This window comes from Scaptodrosophila lebanonensis, unplaced genomic scaffold (genome assembly GCF_003285725.1).
Source record: "Scaptodrosophila lebanonensis strain 11010-0011.00,11010-0021.00 unplaced genomic scaffold, SlebRS2 tig00001412-arrow-pilon, whole genome shotgun sequence".
Classification (NCBI taxonomy): Eukaryota; Metazoa; Arthropoda; class Insecta; order Diptera; family Drosophilidae; genus Scaptodrosophila; species Scaptodrosophila lebanonensis.
The window spans coordinates 10,859,391-10,875,999 of NW_022060739.1; the positions used below are offsets into that span (position 1 = coordinate 10,859,391).

The following is a 16,609-nucleotide window of genomic DNA, read 5'->3' on the forward strand; positions in this document are numbered from 1 at the left end:
AGTAGTTTCTGTCGAGTGCGGGGCACAATTGTAACGCTTTATTGTTGGCTTTGAATTGAATTTTTAGATACAATCATGCCTACAAAGATTTGCAGTAATAGTAGGATTTCAAAACAAATTTAATTAATTATAGTTTCACTTTTTATTTATCTCAGGGTAGTTTGAAACAAATCATGCATAATTTAGACTCCGGCTTTCTGTTGGGCACTCAGGAGGAATTTCAAATAGGAATTAAATAAAAAATATACTATAATTAACTTAAGTTCCAACAAAACTTTCATTTGATTTAAACTTAAAGTTTTCGTGCTTTAGCTCACATTTTAAAACTCGCGCCAAGCCACTCTATTCTCAACTTGTTGGTAACGGCTAACAGCTGTTCTGAACAAAACGAGCAACCGGCCTTGTTGGTGCTGCCAGATGGCTGCATTTAGTAGAGCCATTTATGACCTACTTGCTAGCATCGAGTTGGCAGCACGCACTGCAACCAGATGGCAACTTAAGGGAAAGACACGTAAATCAACAACTGATTGGTGCAAATCATTCAATATTGTTAAGAAATCACAATCACGTAAAAGGAATTTCCAATCGAAAAGACCACACAGCGACGCTTCAGCATGGCAGACGCAGGCCAATGGTATAACTCGCTGCCGCGCTTCACCCGCTACTGGCTGACGGCCACAGTCGGCCTCAGCCTGCTCTGTCGCTTCGGCTTATTGCCCATGGAGTACATGTACCTGTCGCGAGAGCTTGTCTTCACCCGCCTCCAACTGTGGCGCTGCGTGACTTCGCTGTTTGTGTTTCCACTCAGTGGGGCCACCGGCTTCCATTTCCTCATTAACTGCTACTTCATCACACAGTACAGCCAGCGGCTGGAGAAGGATCAGTATGCACGCAGTCCAGCGGATTATATGTATTTACTGATGATCATTGCTGTGCTGGCCAATCTGGGCGGCATGCTGTTTAACGTTTACTTTCTAATGGACATGCTGGTCGTTGCCATTACCTACATCTGGTGCCAGTTGAACAAAGAGGTGATTGTCACCTTCTGGTTTGGCAGTCGCTTCAAGGCCATGTATCTACCTTGGGTGCTGGCGGGCATCGAGCTAATATTCCATGGGTGAGTCAAATTAGAAATGGTGGGACAACTTTGATGCTAATTCGTGCTGTTTACAGCTCCCTGGCCTCGCTGGTGGGCATTTTCAATGGCCATGTCTACTACTTCTTGAAATTCCAATACCCACAAGAGCTCGGCGGCAATGCGCTGCTGGAAACGCCGCAGTTTCTGTAAGTTACAAAATTTGTTGTAGTAATGATTGATTGACTAACTTGTGGGTGTGTCTAGCAAACGCTTGGTTCCCGACATTTCCGGCGGCATCAGCGGCTTCGGCGTGCCACCAGAGAGCAGAGCGCCGCCACCACGTCAAACGCAGGCCAATACTTGGGGCCGTGGCATGGCACTGGGACGCAACTGAAGCGCACAAAACTTAGTTAGATGTTCTCATATAGTTTCTACAATTCTGTTTTCTATTGGTTACCCTCCAACAACTGTGCTGCATTTGTAACTTTGAACACGCTCTCGTTTATACACGATTTCCTACTCTAAATCCTTATGTTAGTTGACCATTTAGTTAACAATGTTAAGTCGGGGTATATTAAAGCAATGAAAGATTATGTAAAACGATGGAAATTATCTTATTGTATTCATTAAAACAACAAAATGTGAAAACTAATTTGAAATGCTAATTGGTTGTAATGAGAAACTTCAGTGGCATTTATTGACTGGAAGGATTAGTTTTACCCAAGTCCTTCATAGGGGTAATCTAATTTACTTTTTAAAAAAGGTTGGATATTTTTAAAATTTTGTATAAAACCTCTTGATAGAATAGATAACGGGTTTAGAACTAGGGCGGCATTTATCGACTGGCAGGATTACTTTTAACCTCAACAACAAACTACTTTGTTTCATAAAACCTGTCTGATGGTAATATTATTGCTATTTCGAGCATATCAAATAAAACAATAGGTTTTTATAATGAAGCCTCTTTTCAAAAGTAAAAAGATTGTTTTTAATTTGTCGTGTTTCTGTTTTCAAATGAAACCGCACTCGTTTCGAATTGAATGAAATTGAAATCTTTTTCGCTTTCGAAGTGAAATTCGAATCCGTTGCAATGGAAATTTGTTTTCTTTCGAAAAAGGTTACGAATTGAATGGCTATTGCAATCGTTTCGAATCGAAAGAAACGAATAAAATTATTTTGAACGAATTTAAAAAACAGGATATAAATATCGATTTCAAATCATTTTTTATTGGTTTCAGCAAACTTCCTAAACACCAATGACTAGTGTTTGTAAAATAAATGAAATTAAATATTGAATATTTTAAAGGTCTTAGCAGGTTGGCTTTTAAATTAATGTGGAATAACGAACTGTTAAACAAGTATTTAGAATAATTGGCGATTTAAGAAAACTTTGAAAAACCGATTTAACAGCTTACTTTCACATTTAAATTTATTCCATTTGAAACATCTATCAATTTTACATTGTTGTTTACAGCGCATTGTTGTGCTCAACAATGTGACTTACTCCTTCTTTTCGAAACGAATGAAATAGACATCTTTTTCCCTTTCGAAGTGAATTTGCTTTCGAAAAAAATTACGAACTGTATAACTATTGCAACGGTTTTGAATGAAATGAAGAGATTAAAATGATTTCAAACGAATATTCTAAAACATATTTTAGTTATTTTTTAATGTCGTATTGTCAAAAATATAAAATTAAATATTGAATATTTTGAAGCTGGATAAATAGGTCTCAGAGGGTTGAGGCAAGCTTCTCAAAAATTTTTTGGAATAAAGAACTGGTAAACACGCGTATAGAATAATTGGCGATTTTAGAAAGCTGTTGAACTCAGATTTAACAGCTAATGGTCAGGGAGTATTGTTCTGAACAATTGCTATTTATTTTATGTGAATATTCACATTTATATTTCCGTAGCTGGTACGACCTTTTTCTTCAATAATACCTTACCTTTCAATTGGTTCATTCTATATAGCAGATCTATAGATGGTAAGAGACAGTAAAGGGACGAGATTGTTGTTACTTTCACATTTAAATTTATTTCATTTAAAATATCTATGAGCTAAAAATTTTACAGCGACACGCATTGTTCAACAATATACTTAATTTGAATTACTCTTAAAGTGTTTTGTAAATATTTTGAAAAACTTTCGTGTGGCTTCGATAATTGTTTCCCCTTTTCTCTCTTGCTTTTCTTTTTCCCGAGTGTGTGGTTCTCATTAAAAATTATTTTATATATATTTTACATATGATTTTAACGTTACACAATATGCGCATAAAATGCTTAACGACTAACTATAATTATAGGGCTAATCATGTTTGTCTGTTCCTGTTCCTCGACCTTCATCTCGTTTCTTCATCTTAGTCCTCCTTTTTTTCCTCTGCGCTTATTTCTTGCATTTAACAAAGTGCGCAAAACATTTTAACTTCTGATGTGGCAACTTATTTTGAACTACTTTACTAAATCTCTAGACGATGTTGGATTGGATGTTCAACACTATCGCTGAATTATTTACATACAATGTGAAAAGTTTTAAAATCGTTTCGCTTACAAGCTACAAATTTCGTTTTCGTTTTCAGTTAGCGGCCTTGCGAACTAAGAACTATAATCTCATTAAATAAGTAATAAGTAGTTGTAATAGTAATGCAATTAAATAGGAATAGGTTTAAAGAACGTAAAACAATTCCGTGTACAGTGTTTTAATGATTTAAATTATGCTAAGCAACTAGTGTTCGGATGTAGCTGTTGGTTTTGGGGTTCCTTCTTTCTTTTTGTTTTTTTTTTTAAATATTTTTTTTATATATATTTACAAACTATACAGAATTAGAGTTTCATTTTGAAAACTGTGTATACGAATTGTCAACGAAAGCCAAAATGTTATGGCAGGCAACCTAATTGAGAATTCGAAAGAGACAAAATTAACTTTACTTTCATAAACCACTGTCGAATGACTAACTAGGAGGGGGCGCCTTTAATTAACTAACCTGGAGGAGATATCATTAAGCTATTGTTCAAAAATTTCGGTTCTTCTGCAAAATTCTTGAGGATCTGCTACTAGGTACTTGCTCTATAAGCTCAAAACTCATTGCAAATTAGAAACTATGCGATTATTTATATTATTATTAATATTTATACACAAGCGTTATAAAGTAATGTTGCACTTCGCTCCAAGAAATAAACTGATGCTATTTAAAAAACTAATGCTAATAAGCCTGGTTATAGGTATGCATTTGTGTGTGTCAAGGTATATATTGGTGTGTGGGTGTATGTGTGTGTGTGTGTGTGTGTGTGTGTGTGTGGGGGGGTGAGTTGGTGCTAAGTCTAAAAGATATAAATCTGTTGTGCGCTCTCACTCCTTGCCTCTACTCCTCTCCTCTCCTCCTCTACTCGACCCATTTCGCTTAATTAAATATCAAATTAACTTTCTCCGGCTAATAACAAATTCCTAACACGTAGGCAGCGCTGCCTATGGCTGCGTCGTCATTGTTGTTGCAGCTGGTATTGTTGTTGCTGCTACTGCTGCTGCTGTGGCTATTGTTGTTGTTCCCGCTGTCGCATTATCCTGCGCTGCTTGCAGTTTCTGTGGCATTTGGCTGTCATTTCCATCGTACAATTGTGTCGACATTATTGCAGTTTTGAGCGAAGTGGTCGTTGTTGTCACCATTGTTGTTGCCACGCCCAGCTCCTCCAACGACTCCAGATTGCTGGTGCTCTGAATCTCAATGGGCTGATCCAGATCCATGTCCACATACTCAACGCTCTCATCGTCCAGTTCGATTACTAAAGAAACACACAAATGAATTTAAAAGAGGCGGTCATTAAAGGCTTTTCGAAAGACAGAAGAACTCACAGAGTTCGCTAACGAGTTACGAAAATTAGTTATACTCACTGCGATTGTTAACCTGCTCCTGTTGCTGCTGGTCCTGCTGCTGCTGCTCCTGTTCTTCGATAGCATTATTTTCATTGGAACACTCGACGATCACCTCCTCCAGCGTCGGATTGCTGTTGCCCTTGGGGGCAGAAGAATTTGTTGTTGAGGTTGCGCCCTTAACAGTCGTTGCTTTCGAGGCCTGATCCAATTCCACCTCCCAGTCGGTGGTATTCAACACCACCAGTGGCTGTGGCCCTGTTGTGGTTGCTTTGAGGGTAGTTCTTGCTTTCGCATCTGTCGAACTGCTGACAGATCCATTGTTGTCGGCCACTATGATGGGCATATTAATAATATCGATGGGAGTGTCCTCGGTTATTAGCTGATGGGCCTTCGGTTTGTTGCTACTGCTGACCACCAATTGTTGTTGCTGCTGTGGTGGCGTTGCTGCCACTGTGGTTGTTGTTGTTGCCACTGCAGCAGTGGCGTTGGCTGAGCCAATGACCAAGACATTCGGCTTCGGTGTTGCTAGCACCTCTCCGGCTATTTTGGTGACAGGCTTGGCGGCCAAAGTAACCGTTCGCATGTTGCTGGACGCGCTGACGGGCAGAATGACGAGATTATTTTTGCTGCCCGTGGCTGTGGCAAAGGTCAGTGTGGTGGGCTTGACTTTGGCGCCGGCGCCGGCGCTGCTCGTCACAATGGTTGTGGTTACCCCCGTGCCGCTGCTGGTGCCGCCTGCGGCACTTGAGATCACTTGCGAGGGCGTCAATATCTGCATTTTCTGTATCGTAATGCGCTGAGCCGGCTGCGTGGATGTAGGCGCTCCAGTGGGTGAGAGGGCGCTGCTATTTGTTGCCACACCACTGCTGGCATTATTCAATTTATGTATAATGCTGCCTGCTGGTATCTTGGCCTGTTGCAGAAAAACTTTGCCATTGGATGAGCAGAATTTAATGTTTCGTAGAGCACTGCTGGGCACCTGTTTGATATTAAACGTTTGGGCGCCCGACGTGGGGCCCGCATTTAGCTTAATGTTGCCCAGCAATTGGGTCGCATTGACGCTGTTTGTGCCACTGCTAGCGCCTGTGGCATTGATTGCCTTAATATTGATATTCGTTGCTGCTTTGCGGAAGACATTCGGAACGTTGGGATTGTTGGGGTTTGTGGGATTGGGCGCTGCAAGTGGCGTTATTAACGTATTGTTTAAACTAGCGGCCGGTATATTCTTAATTATATTCACTGTCGAGGCATTGACAGGACCCAATGCTGTTAGGCTTGTGGGCGATAGGGTGGCAATGGTTTGATTTGGCGGTCGCTCCTCCACAATGTACTTTTGAACTGCGGTTTGCTTATCCACTTTGCTGAGATTGCCGAGAGATGGCGGATGCAGTTGCTGCTGCTGATCGTACGGCAGCAATCGTACTGCTGTTGACGGCGTGGCCTTTGGCTTGCCCTCCAATTCAAGCAGCTGCACTTTTTTGGGCGTTAGCTTGGTGCCTGCGGGCAATATGGTTGTTGTGGTTGCTGCTGTTGTGGCGCGCAGCTTGGAGCCAAGCGATGGTGCGGGTATTTGCTGTACGCTGATGATTTGTGGTGCCAGCGGCAGATTGGCTGTCGAGATATTATTATTGCTGTTGCCGCTGTTGCTACTACTGGGCACGGCTATGGACGTGGCTGGCGGTGTCGCTGCTGCGGGCTGTGTTGGACGCTCCTCTACAATGTACTTTTTAACGGGAGTTATGAGCTGCTGTTGCTGCTGCTGCGGCGGCAACTTCTCTTTGAATACAATCGGTGAGTTGGCAAACACCGTGCGCTGTGTAGGCGAGCCGATTTCCACACGCTCAGTGGCGGACGAAGGCGTATAGAGACGCGTGCCAGCTACGCCGATATGTTTGCCTTTGGCAAAGTTGGGAGTTACTGGGGATGTGGGTGTCGGCACCGCTGAGACAGATTTGAGCGCCTCATCCAGTATATATTCCACATGCGGTTGCACCTCGTGGTAATTCGCCACGTGATTGGCCAAAGCTGTTGGCGCATTTTCCGCCCCTAATAATACTTTAGGTTGTGCCTGTTGCTGAAGCTGTAGTTGTGGCTGATGCTGGTGCTGTTGTTGTTGTTGCAGCTGTTGCTGCTGCTTCTGTTGCTGCAATTGCTTTTGTGCCCTTCTTCGGCCGCTCTTAGCCGGCGCTGCCGTTCGCTTGTTTGTGGCGAGGCCTCCACTGTGATTGGTAAGAGCACCTGCGGCCGTTGCTTTCTTGCTGGACATGCGCTGTTTGTGCTTCTGCTGCTGCTGGTAGAAGAAGCGATTCTGCAGGGTGCGCGCGCTTAGTTTGCGACCCTCCTCCGGCTCCTGGGCATGTCCATCCTCGATGTTGGCCAACGATTGCTGCAACAGTTGTTGCTTCTCATGTTGTGTGCTGCGCTTCTTGTTGGGCTTCGATTCCCCCTCGATCTCTTTGCGTTTAAGCGTCGCCTTCTTCACCTCATTCGGCACATCGGGTACCTTGAACTGCAGCGAAAAAATAGCAATTTAATTTATTGTGTAAATTTATTTACTCCCGATGGACTTCAAAATATTAAGGTCCGCTAAATAAAAGGCACTCGTTTTTGAAAAATATTTAATTAAATCGAAAAATCAGGCTCTCCATGAATTTGATGTTTTGCATTTTTTTTTTATTTTTTCAAAACCAAAAATAAAATTTTAAAATGTTCGTACGCCCGATTATTATTATCATTTGTAGCATCTTCAAAACTAGCCTATATTTATATTGTTATAGAACAGCTAAGACCAGAGAAAAAACGGAAAAGTAAAGAACAAAAATTCGTCCTACACTATCCTGCCCATTACGATTTCATTGAGATCCTTTGCCGCGCTCGCAAGGCCAGCGGAAAATGTTAAGCTAACATGGCAGGTTAACAGCGCAGCACATTTAACAGCGTGCGCGCTGCTGTTAAACAATTAATAAAACGCGCGAGCGCTACCTTAAACGACGACAACAAGATAAACACATCAACATTGCTCTGTAATTAATCAGGTCGTAGCACTATGTATTGGGATTATGACGTCAATTAACTTGTTTGGAGTTAAGACCATCAACAGTACTCCAGTTGTGACGCCCAATTGGAGTAATTCAACACACAATGTGAACGCTCGCAGCAAATGCAAAAACACATCATATACAAATATATGTACGTACATACATACACACACAAATAGAGATACATATGTACGATGCACACGATGTCTGTCAAGCGTTTTGGCGCCAATGCTTCGAAATAAAACGCCCAAAGCAATAGCATAAGTGGGCCGGCCTCTCCCAGGCGAACCCCCCAACGCAGACTGTACTTTCACTGCAGCGGCAGCAGCCGCTACCCACGCAGGTCCGCACACACAAACACACATGCGTGTGGGAGCCAAGATTATATAATGTCAGGGGCAGGACAGGGGGTCACAACTTACCGGCTCTTCCATAACCACATGTGGTGGATCCTGCTTCTTGGCCTTGCCATGCTTTAGCGCCACATAGGTGGCCTGATCCAGCATGGCCTCCTTTAGATTGGCACCCGTTTCAGCCGGCGCGGCTAATTTGGCGTTTTCCGCAAACGCTTTGGCCGCCAAATCATTGGCCACAATTGTGAGAGCGGTCTGTGGATCTATGCGTGGAAGCAGCGGATACGGACGACGACCTTCACGTGACCATTCCTGCCATGTGTTCGGACCGCAAACACTGCAAAAGCAATCAAACAAATCAAGAAAATAATGTGCGCGCCCAAATCAGTGAAGCTGCGAAAAGCTAAAATAATGCCAACACTTACTTCTCCGCAATGGTACACAACTGCTCGTCGTTGACCGCACGCCGCACCTCTGCGCGATGGCGTTCCATCGTGATATGAAAGTATTGGCGCAGTTCCTCCAGCAGCTTCGCTTTCGGTTCGCTGAGACAGCCCTGAGCGCGGAAAACACTGATGATGTGCGAATATGATTCCAGCTCTGAGAAGAGAAAGAAATATTGGCTAGCTATTGGCAAATTGGTAGCAGCAGCGGCGCCGTCGGCCAAAATTTTTGCTTGGGCGCCCTCCTGCATTGGCAACACGGCTTGGGCTCGCGTTTGTGTTTTTGTTTCACACACCTAGGCGACGCAGCATGCCTCTGCACTCGTCCCGTGACATCTGCAACGTTTGCGGCCACATGCTGCACGTCGTTCTCTTGGTTTTCTCAAATGTTTTGTTCGCGAATTTCGGTTGCAATTCTAAAACAACTTTAACATTTTCCTTTTCGAGCGTTTCTATTATAGCGATTGAACATGGACGATAACGACAGTGCCAGCAACCGTGCGTTGAGCGATGGCTGTTAGGGTTGCACAATTCACAGCGTTGCCACTCAGTTGCCTGTTGTTCCAGTCATGTGTGAGTTGAACATGGACTAGGGCTGCACTGTTCACTGCCGCTGAGCTAGCACTACAGCGTTGCCACTATGTTGTGTTTGTTCTAGTTATGGGTGAGTTGGACATGGACAAGTTTCTTTGAAATTGTATTCGTTTTACAAATGAATAAGTGCTCCGCAAGCAAGAACAACGCTCGCAAAGCACGCAGTCATGATGTTCCGCTCGGCCAAAAACAAATTCGATGCCGCAGAGGTGGTGCGCAGGCTGAAACGCTTAGCCGAAGGCACCCTCAGCTCATATCGGCGCCTGTTTTTGGCTTTAATTTCCGTTTGCATTGTGTTCTACATGCTGCCGCCCATCTTTCGTTACCTATTCCTCAATGCGCCACAACAGAAAGGCAAGCACAAATTAGCTGGTCTTTAGAATATATTTAATTATAAACCTAACGCTTGTAGATCCGTTGATGCAGTGCATGGACGACCGGCTAACGCCCTACATACTACAGAACTACGAGTATGACGCGAACATACGTCACGTGTCCCCGTTGCCCGGTGAGCGGGACTTTACACCCTACGTGGGGAATGGTTATATTGGTTTGGAAGTGGCCCACGACGCTGCATTGAATATCAAACATGGACGTGCAATGCAGCTGCCCATACGTTTCCATCCGGTTATTTCGGTGTCGCAAAACAACGGCGGACCCGGAAATGGTGGACAGAAGGAGTCCACAGTGGTGGAGTATCTGACGGGCATGGTGCATCGCTTTCAGTGCTTCTCTGGCTACTTTGTTTCATACACTTACTACGCCCATCGCACGTATCGCAATGTGCTGATGCAGGAGCTGCAGATAACCAATACACGAAATCTGTTAGAGGACATAGAGCTGATAATGCCGCGCGTCCGTTTGCCGCAGGCAGCGACACGCACCATTCCGCTCAGCGAGCCTGTGCCGGCCGGCATGCTAAGCTACACAGAGCTGGAAGTCGTTACGGGGACTGTGCAGCCCTCTGCGGATGATCCGAGCAAGTTTATTGTGATTAGCATAGTTAAGCCGCAGCTGGAGCCGAAGCTGCAGCTGCGAAAACGCGGCACAGTGCGCATCATTTATCCCTTAGCCATACACTACTCGAAGCCGGTGGTGGAGGCGCAGCTGAAGGCGACTATGGAGTCTACCGAGCAACAGGCGACCCAAGCCATGACAAAGGTGCTGCAAAAGCTGAGCGCCAAGACGGCCGGCTCTCTGTACAGCATCAACTCTTTTAGGCAGGAGCACATTAACGTATGGACAGATCTCTGGGCCACGGGCTTCTCTATTTCCACATCCAAGGCAGAACAGAGCCTGAACGGCGATCGCATTAATGCTACGATGTATGCGGTGCTATCGCAGGTGCGCAGCTTTGAGTTTGAGGAGATGGCCGCCAATTCGCCGGCGATACGCGACGACATTGCCAAGGCTCTGACCTATGCCGAGGGCTGTTACGACTCCTACCATACGCTGCAAGCGGAGAATCTGTGGCGGGATATGAGCACGCTGGAGAACCTCAACGGGCTGGTCTCGTCGTGGATGGTAACGCTGGAGAAGCAGGGCTGCCACAATCTCATCAGAGCCGGCGCCTCCGGCGTTATACAGGCCATGGTGCTTAGCTTCGGCAGCTTCCGCTTTAGCAATCAGCATCTCGAGTGCAATATGCATCCGAAGTTCTTGCATCGCGACTTCCACTTCCGTCGCCTCAACTACGGCAACAAGACACACGTAAATGTGACAATTATTGTCAAGGAGGATAATAAGGCAGTCATTAATGTGGCGTTGGATCGCTCCGATCGCAGCTACTATGCCTGCGATGGCGGCTGTCTGGACGATCCTGTGCTGCTCACCCAAAATCGACGACAATTTCCAGTGAAATTAACTGAACCGTTGACTGCAATATTATATATTACGGAGGATAAGCAGCACATGGAGGAGCTCCATCATGCGATCCACGTCAAAGAGGTGGTCGAAGGTAAGAGGTAGCCCTTTTCGTCGCATGCAAATTGCATTTAAATTGTTAAAAACTTTGCAGCGCCGGCGCACGAACAGCACGTAATTGCGCTTCACAAGCACGGCCATCAGTTGGGGGGTCTGCCGACGCTCTTCTGGGTCTCGGTCTGTGCAATAATCATAGTATTCCATATATTCCTATGCAAGCTCATTATCAAGGAGTACTGCGAGCCCAGCGATAAGCTAAGATATCGTTATAACAAACCGTGATGCTAGTTGTACATATATCCAAATATCGAAACAAAAGAAAGAAAAGTCAAATTGAAAACCCTAAAATAGTGTCCACAGAGTGCTGGTTAAAATAATTCGCTTACATTACAAAAAAATGCTTTATTTTGCTTTTTCAAAGACAGATTGATAGCCACATATTTACAAAAACGAATGAGTGGACAGACAAGCAAATAATTTGCACGCAAATTTCAAATATTTCGAAATTTCAATAGAACTGTTGTATAAAATTCCTATTGGTTTCAATTTAAGCAACTTTCTGATGGGGCTACTATCTTTGTCATTTTACAAATATGCTTTAAAGAGGGAATTTCGATCAGTTCGATTGTGTGCAAATAATTTGCCTGTCTGACCATGCAATTTAGTGTTGCGTGAAAATGCTAGCGAAAAATTCGTACAGGTGCCGATTTGTGGTAATCACTAAGTTAGAAACGTTTCTGCCGTTTCACTCTACTTGGTTACTGCGTGCATGCTCTCGGCCAGGTATTGGACATTCTTGCTGGTCACACCGGCCATAGAGATGCGCCCATCCCTCGTTAAATAAACGCTGTGCTCCTTCATCAGGCGGTCCACCTGCTCCGGGGACAAGCCCGTGAAGCAGAACATGCCAATCTGATTGGTGATATGCTCCCAATTCTGTGAAGAGCCCAACTTTTCGAGATTGCTCTTCAGATTGGCACGCACATCGATGATGCGGTTCGCCATGCCTTTCACATCCTTCAGCCATTGGCTACGCAGATCGGCAGTGTTCAGAATCTCGGCCGCAATGCGGGCACCATGCACTGGCGGATTGGAGTAGAGGGCGCGAATCAGAATCTTGATCTGGGACAGACAACGGGCCGCCTCCTGCTCATCCGCACAGACAACCGTATAGGCGCCAGCGCGTTCACCATAGAGACCCATGTTCTTGGCAAAGCTCTGGGCCAAGCAGAAATCGTGACCGTCCTCCTCAAAAATACGGACAGCCATGGCATCGCCATCCACGTTGCCGGTGGCAAAGCCCTGATAGGCCATGTCGAAGAATGGATACAGATTGCGCTCCTTGAACACCCGGGAGAGCTCCCGCCACTGCTCAACTGTGGGATCAACGCCAGTGGGATTGTGCGCGCACGCATGCAACAGGACAATGGAAGTTTTCGGGATTTTCTGCAAAGGAGAGATTGAAATAAATGTGCCTGCAATGTGGGGCAGAGCTTGAAGGACCTACCTTCAGATCTTCAACCATTGCATTGAAATCCAAGTTACAATGCTTTGGATTGTAGTACCGATAGCGCTTTACCGGCAATCCTGCGTGCTCGAAGATGGGCACATGATTGCCCCAGGATGGTGTGGGCAAATAGATCTCGCGATTTCCCTGCCAGAACTTGTTCAGAAAGGCGGCACCAATACGCAGCGCTCCCGTGCCGCTAATCGCCTGAGTCGTGGCATTATGCTTGGCCTTCAAACGCTGCGACTTTTCACCCAAAGCCAGTTCGATGGCCTTGTTATAGAACTCGGGCAGGCCTATTATGGTGGCATATTCCTTGTCCATGGCGCGATCCACAATGCGTTTCTCCGCCTGCAAAATAAAAGCTCCAATTAGTTGCGATAATCTTATTATATATTGTTTTATGAACTTACCTCACGCACGCTGGGCAGTACGAAGGGCTTGGTGTTGTCATCGCGATAGGCACCAGCGCCCAAGTTGATTTTCTTGGGATTAGTGTCCTTTTTGAAGGCCTCCGTTACGCCGAGAATGGCATCGGGCGGGCCCATTTGCACTTCGGAAAACCATGTTGATCTGTAAATGAATAGAAGAGCAAACATTAGGGTAGGACTGTGAATTGCCACTTGAGCCATTATCTAGAATTGTTGGCCTTTGCAGTGCTGACCAACAAACAAGCATAAAACAAAGTCTGAAAGTCATTTGGAGGTTTTCATATCCTACAACACTGCACACCCCAATAGTGGTGTAGCCTCATTATCAGCTCATTATCGCCTTACTTTGTAAACAATTGCCAGAATTCTCAGTTCAGCGAGGCCGGCCACAAGCCTAGGAATTGCATTCAACAGACGTCAGTGGTGATTATTTTTTATTTGTTGCTAAGATGACGTTTTTTTTTTTCCTTCGATTCTGTTGCCAATCAGAAAAATCTAAATGGCAGAAATATTTTTGCATGCAAAATAACTTCCAAAGTAAACAGAATTCATTATTTTATGGGGTGGCACGTCACCGGCCAGAGAATATTGATAAAGTTTTTGTTTAAGTATGTGGGAATGTTTAATGGTGGCGCAAAGAAAAAATACAGTGAGAAACTTTATAAAAATCACAGCACGCGATAAAAGCATGATAGTGGGTTGCGCTACACCAAGTTTTTCGGGCACGTTGTTTCCAAAGCTTTAAAGCATACCACAGAAACTTGTGTAGCAGCTCTGCCGTGTTCTGGGGCATAACTTTTACGGAGTATTTCAATATTTTGAAGTATTTTTTTTACAAATTATTAAAGATATTGACGTTATTTTCCACTTTTTTTAAAAATTATTTTTAGTCAACTTTTTTAGGCATTGTTCACAAAGATTCAGGGTTGGTCCTATTGTTTCTATTTATTCTCTAGAAAAAGCTCCTCAGTTCTTGATTTCAATTTTGAGATAAATTTAAATCAGTTTAAAGACTCTGACGGGTCGTACGTTTACTAATTTATTCGTTAATAAAATGTACTTGAAATTAAATGAAAATAAAAATAAATAAATAAAAAAAGAAACATATGTATGTAGTTGTTACATTTAAAAAGTCTATGAGTTTGTACATTACATGGAAAAAGTTAAACGAATGCGAACTAAGAAACAAAATAAAGCTTTGTGTATTCGAAGCTTAGTGTTTCAAAACGTATTTATAGCTCTGAACTATGATTTCAACAAACATATGTGCATACATACATACATACATATGTATATTTAATTAGAAGCAATGATTGCAAAAGAACTTAAATCATTATGACTATTCAAAAATTCGAAACACACTTGATTGTGCTCTCTGTATGAAAAAAAAACCAAGCCAGCATTTAAATTTAGTTGACATTATAAATAAGAATGTGTGCATGCATGTATGCATGTGTGTGTGTCTATTTTTCCATCATGGAAACAAACTCAATGAACCGGCGGATGTTCCGTGTTTGCAGCTTTAAAGATAATGCAAAGCCACACACATACATACATATGTATATACATGCATGCTACACTCTATGCAAATATAACTGTAAGCAAATCAGTAGAGACTGACAAACAAGATAAAACAGCTGAGTGCATACATTAAATAAAACTCAAGTACTGAGCCAAAGAGAGCGATAGAGGGGGAGAGAGTGAAGCGGGAACACCAACAGCTGCGACAGTACTTCTGACATAATTAAAAAGCAGGCGCAAAACAAAAAAAAAAAACAATGTCTGAATTATCCAGGCGTCAAAAAGCACAGCAACACTCTTATACACATGGCCACATGCAATGACCTTGACAAATGACATAGTAGAGCAGTGTCGGCTGCAATACTGCACCACCGCACTGCCAACGTGTTAGTTTTACAGCAGCAGCAGCAACAACAACAACAACAAACTTACTTTAAACGTAGAACAGCCGGCGCTGAATTAAGTGCCAAGCGATTTGCTTTGAACAAACTGCGCTTACAAATTTGCGACATAATCTCAACAAAAATTGTTTAAATTGTATTTAGCAAAAATTAAGACACTTGAATTTTTTATTTGGCATGTAATTTAAACTAATTAAATGCCGCCGAGAAATGCGTGCAAAGCGGCCAGTCCAGATGATTGCCGAATACTGAGGCAAGCTTTTCTTTCCAATTGGCAGTCATGGCTACCGCACATTTGAGCTTTTACCGGCTACACGACAACCAGCTGGTTTGTATAGCACTAAAGCGCGCTCGCAGCTGTTCTTATACCCTTTTCCTGAGGGGGCATTGTTTAGTTTTTGTAAAATCCAAAGGGAGTCCTCACAAAAATATTTAATATACATACATGTATTTATGTATTCCAGTTAGTCTGCTATTTACTAATATTAAAGTAAAGTAAATTTGTTTATCAAAACATTTAATAGATGTAAATAAATTATGATAGCTTTTCCGCGTCGGTTGTAGGGCATTCAAGAGTTGTGCTTGTTCATTTCATTCTACTTGTTGTGCTTTGCTTTGATTATTTATTTGCACATCGGCTTCTTTTCTTTCTTCTCTTTTTTGTTGTAAGAATTGCTATCTCAGCGCTTTCAGTAGTTTCTTAGCTGCGTTGCTGTAAACTCGTCTTGCACAATTCTCGGCGGAAGCTCACATCAGCGACGACTGCTTGTAATTTAATTAAACGAAATTAGTGGGGTTTGTGAATATGTTCAAGTTCGGCACTTTGGCGCTCTTCCTGCTGGCGATGTGCGCCGCCCCCCTGCAGGCTCTGGAATTCACCGACTGCGGCTCCAAGACGGGCAAGTTCACGCGTGTCGTCATCGAGGGCTGCGACACGACGAAGTCGGAATGCATTTTGAAGCGCAATACGACGGTGTCGTTCTCAATTGATTTCTCATTGGCCGAGGAGGCCACCGCGGTGAAGACGGTTGTGCATGGGCGGGTGTTGGGCATCGATATGCCTTTCCCACTGCACAATCCCGATGCCTGCAAGGACAGCGGCCTCCATTGTCCGCTGGAGAAGAATGAGACGTACAGATACACGGCAACGCTGCCAGTGCTCCAAAGCTATCCAAGGGTCTCGGTTTTGGTCAAATGGGAGCTGCAGGATCAGAATAATGTGGATATCGTCTGCGTTGAGATTCCAGCTAAGATTCAATAATTGTATGTTTAATAAACATTTTTTTTATGATTCAGTCTGTTCTTGAGTGCCAAAAAGTAAGAAGCGCAAGCTCTCTCCGTATTGTAATCTAATAATAAATAAAGAAAAGTGAAATTAAATACACCCATACATACATAAACTCCTTCTGAGCTTCCGATTTCTTTTGTTTGCATTCAACTGTATTGCATT

The 16,609-nt window shown here is 43.6% G+C and overlaps 5 protein-coding genes across 5 annotated transcripts; 3 read left to right on the plus strand and 2 right to left on the minus strand.

Moving 5' to 3' along the window:
- Nucleotides 1-499: 499 nt before the first annotated feature.
- LOC115631567 (derlin-1) lies at nt 500-1,730 on the plus strand. Its single transcript, XM_030528357.1, has 3 exons — nt 500-1,117; nt 1,174-1,284; nt 1,343-1,730. The coding sequence occupies exons 1-3, from the start codon at nt 615-617 to the stop codon at nt 1,470-1,472; spliced, it is 744 nt and encodes a 247-aa protein (XP_030384217.1). The 5' UTR covers nt 500-614; the 3' UTR covers nt 1,473-1,730.
- A 1,418-nt stretch (nt 1,731-3,148) lies between these two features.
- LOC115631789 (putative mediator of RNA polymerase II transcription subunit 26) lies at nt 3,149-9,209 on the minus strand. Its single transcript, XM_030528624.1, has 5 exons — nt 9,079-9,209; nt 8,765-8,939; nt 8,409-8,676; nt 4,967-7,457; nt 3,149-4,857 (listed from the first exon to the last, which is right to left on the minus strand). The coding sequence occupies exons 1-5, from the start codon at nt 9,137-9,139 to the stop codon at nt 4,544-4,546; spliced, it is 3,309 nt and encodes a 1,102-aa protein (XP_030384484.1). The 5' UTR covers nt 9,140-9,209; the 3' UTR covers nt 3,149-4,543.
- Nucleotides 9,210-9,478: 269 nt separating this feature from the next.
- LOC115631082 (uncharacterized protein KIAA2013 homolog) lies at nt 9,479-11,647 on the plus strand. The gene is made up of 3 exons (XM_030527729.1): nt 9,479-9,730; nt 9,789-11,333; nt 11,394-11,647. Exons 1-3 carry the CDS (start codon nt 9,544-9,546, stop codon nt 11,579-11,581), a joined length of 1,920 nt encoding a protein of 639 aa, XP_030383589.1. The 5' UTR covers nt 9,479-9,543; the 3' UTR covers nt 11,582-11,647.
- Nucleotides 11,648-11,705: 58 nt separating this feature from the next.
- Nucleotides 11,706-15,379, minus strand: LOC115631083 (aspartate aminotransferase, mitochondrial). The gene is made up of 4 exons (XM_030527730.1): nt 15,191-15,379; nt 13,220-13,379; nt 12,807-13,157; nt 11,706-12,745 (listed from the first exon to the last, which is right to left on the minus strand). The coding sequence occupies exons 1-4, from the start codon at nt 15,268-15,270 to the stop codon at nt 12,050-12,052; spliced, it is 1,287 nt and encodes a 428-aa protein (XP_030383590.1). The 5' UTR covers nt 15,271-15,379; the 3' UTR covers nt 11,706-12,049.
- Nucleotides 15,380-15,875: 496 nt separating this feature from the next.
- Nucleotides 15,876-16,559, plus strand: LOC115631592 (NPC intracellular cholesterol transporter 2 homolog a). Its single transcript, XM_030528393.1, has one exon. It carries the CDS (start codon nt 15,965-15,967, stop codon nt 16,418-16,420), a length of 456 nt encoding a protein of 151 aa, XP_030384253.1. The 5' UTR covers nt 15,876-15,964; the 3' UTR covers nt 16,421-16,559.
- The last annotated feature ends 50 nt before the right edge of the window (nt 16,560-16,609 follow it).

Bases quoted from the DNA above. Each gene is read 5' to 3' on its own strand.
- LOC115631567 (XM_030528357.1), top strand. From the start codon at position 615: ATGGCAGACGCAGGCCAATGGTATAACTCGCTGCCGCGCTTCACCCGC. The intron at 1,118-1,173 runs GTGAGTCAAATT...TGCTGTTTACAG, and splicing joins ATCGAGCTAATATTCCATGG to CTCCCTGGCCTCGCTGGTGG. The intron at 1,285-1,342 runs GTAAGTTACAAA...GGGTGTGTCTAG, and splicing joins CTGGAAACGCCGCAGTTTCT to CAAACGCTTGGTTCCCGACA.
- LOC115631789 (XM_030528624.1), bottom strand. From the start codon at position 9,139: ATGTGGCCGCAAACGTTGCAGATGTCACGGGACGAGTGCAGAGGCATG. The intron at 8,940-9,078 runs GTGTGTGAAACA...TTCTCTTCTCAG, and splicing joins AGGCATGCTGCGTCGCCTAG to AGCTGGAATCATATTCGCAC. The intron at 8,677-8,764 runs GTAAGTGTTGGC...TTGCTTTTGCAG, and splicing joins TTGTGTACCATTGCGGAGAA to TGTTTGCGGTCCGAACACAT.
- LOC115631082 (XM_030527729.1), top strand. From the start codon at position 9,544: ATGATGTTCCGCTCGGCCAAAAACAAATTCGATGCCGCAGAGGTGGTG. The intron at 9,731-9,788 runs GCAAGCACAAAT...TAACGCTTGTAG, and splicing joins CAATGCGCCACAACAGAAAG to ATCCGTTGATGCAGTGCATG. The intron at 11,334-11,393 runs GTAAGAGGTAGC...AAAACTTTGCAG, and splicing joins CGTCAAAGAGGTGGTCGAAG to CGCCGGCGCACGAACAGCAC.
- LOC115631083 (XM_030527730.1), bottom strand. From the start codon at position 15,270: ATGTCGCAAATTTGTAAGCGCAGTTTGTTCAAAGCAAATCGCTTGGCA. The intron at 13,380-15,190 runs GTAAGTTTGTTG...ATTCATTTACAG, and splicing joins CCGGCTGTTCTACGTTTAAA to ATCAACATGGTTTTCCGAAG. The intron at 12,746-12,806 runs GTAGGTCCTTCA...TCTCCTTTGCAG, and splicing joins CAATGGTTGAAGATCTGAAG to AAAATCCCGAAAACTTCCAT.
- LOC115631592 (XM_030528393.1), top strand. From the start codon at position 15,965: ATGTTCAAGTTCGGCACTTTGGCGCTCTTCCTGCTGGCGATGTGCGCC.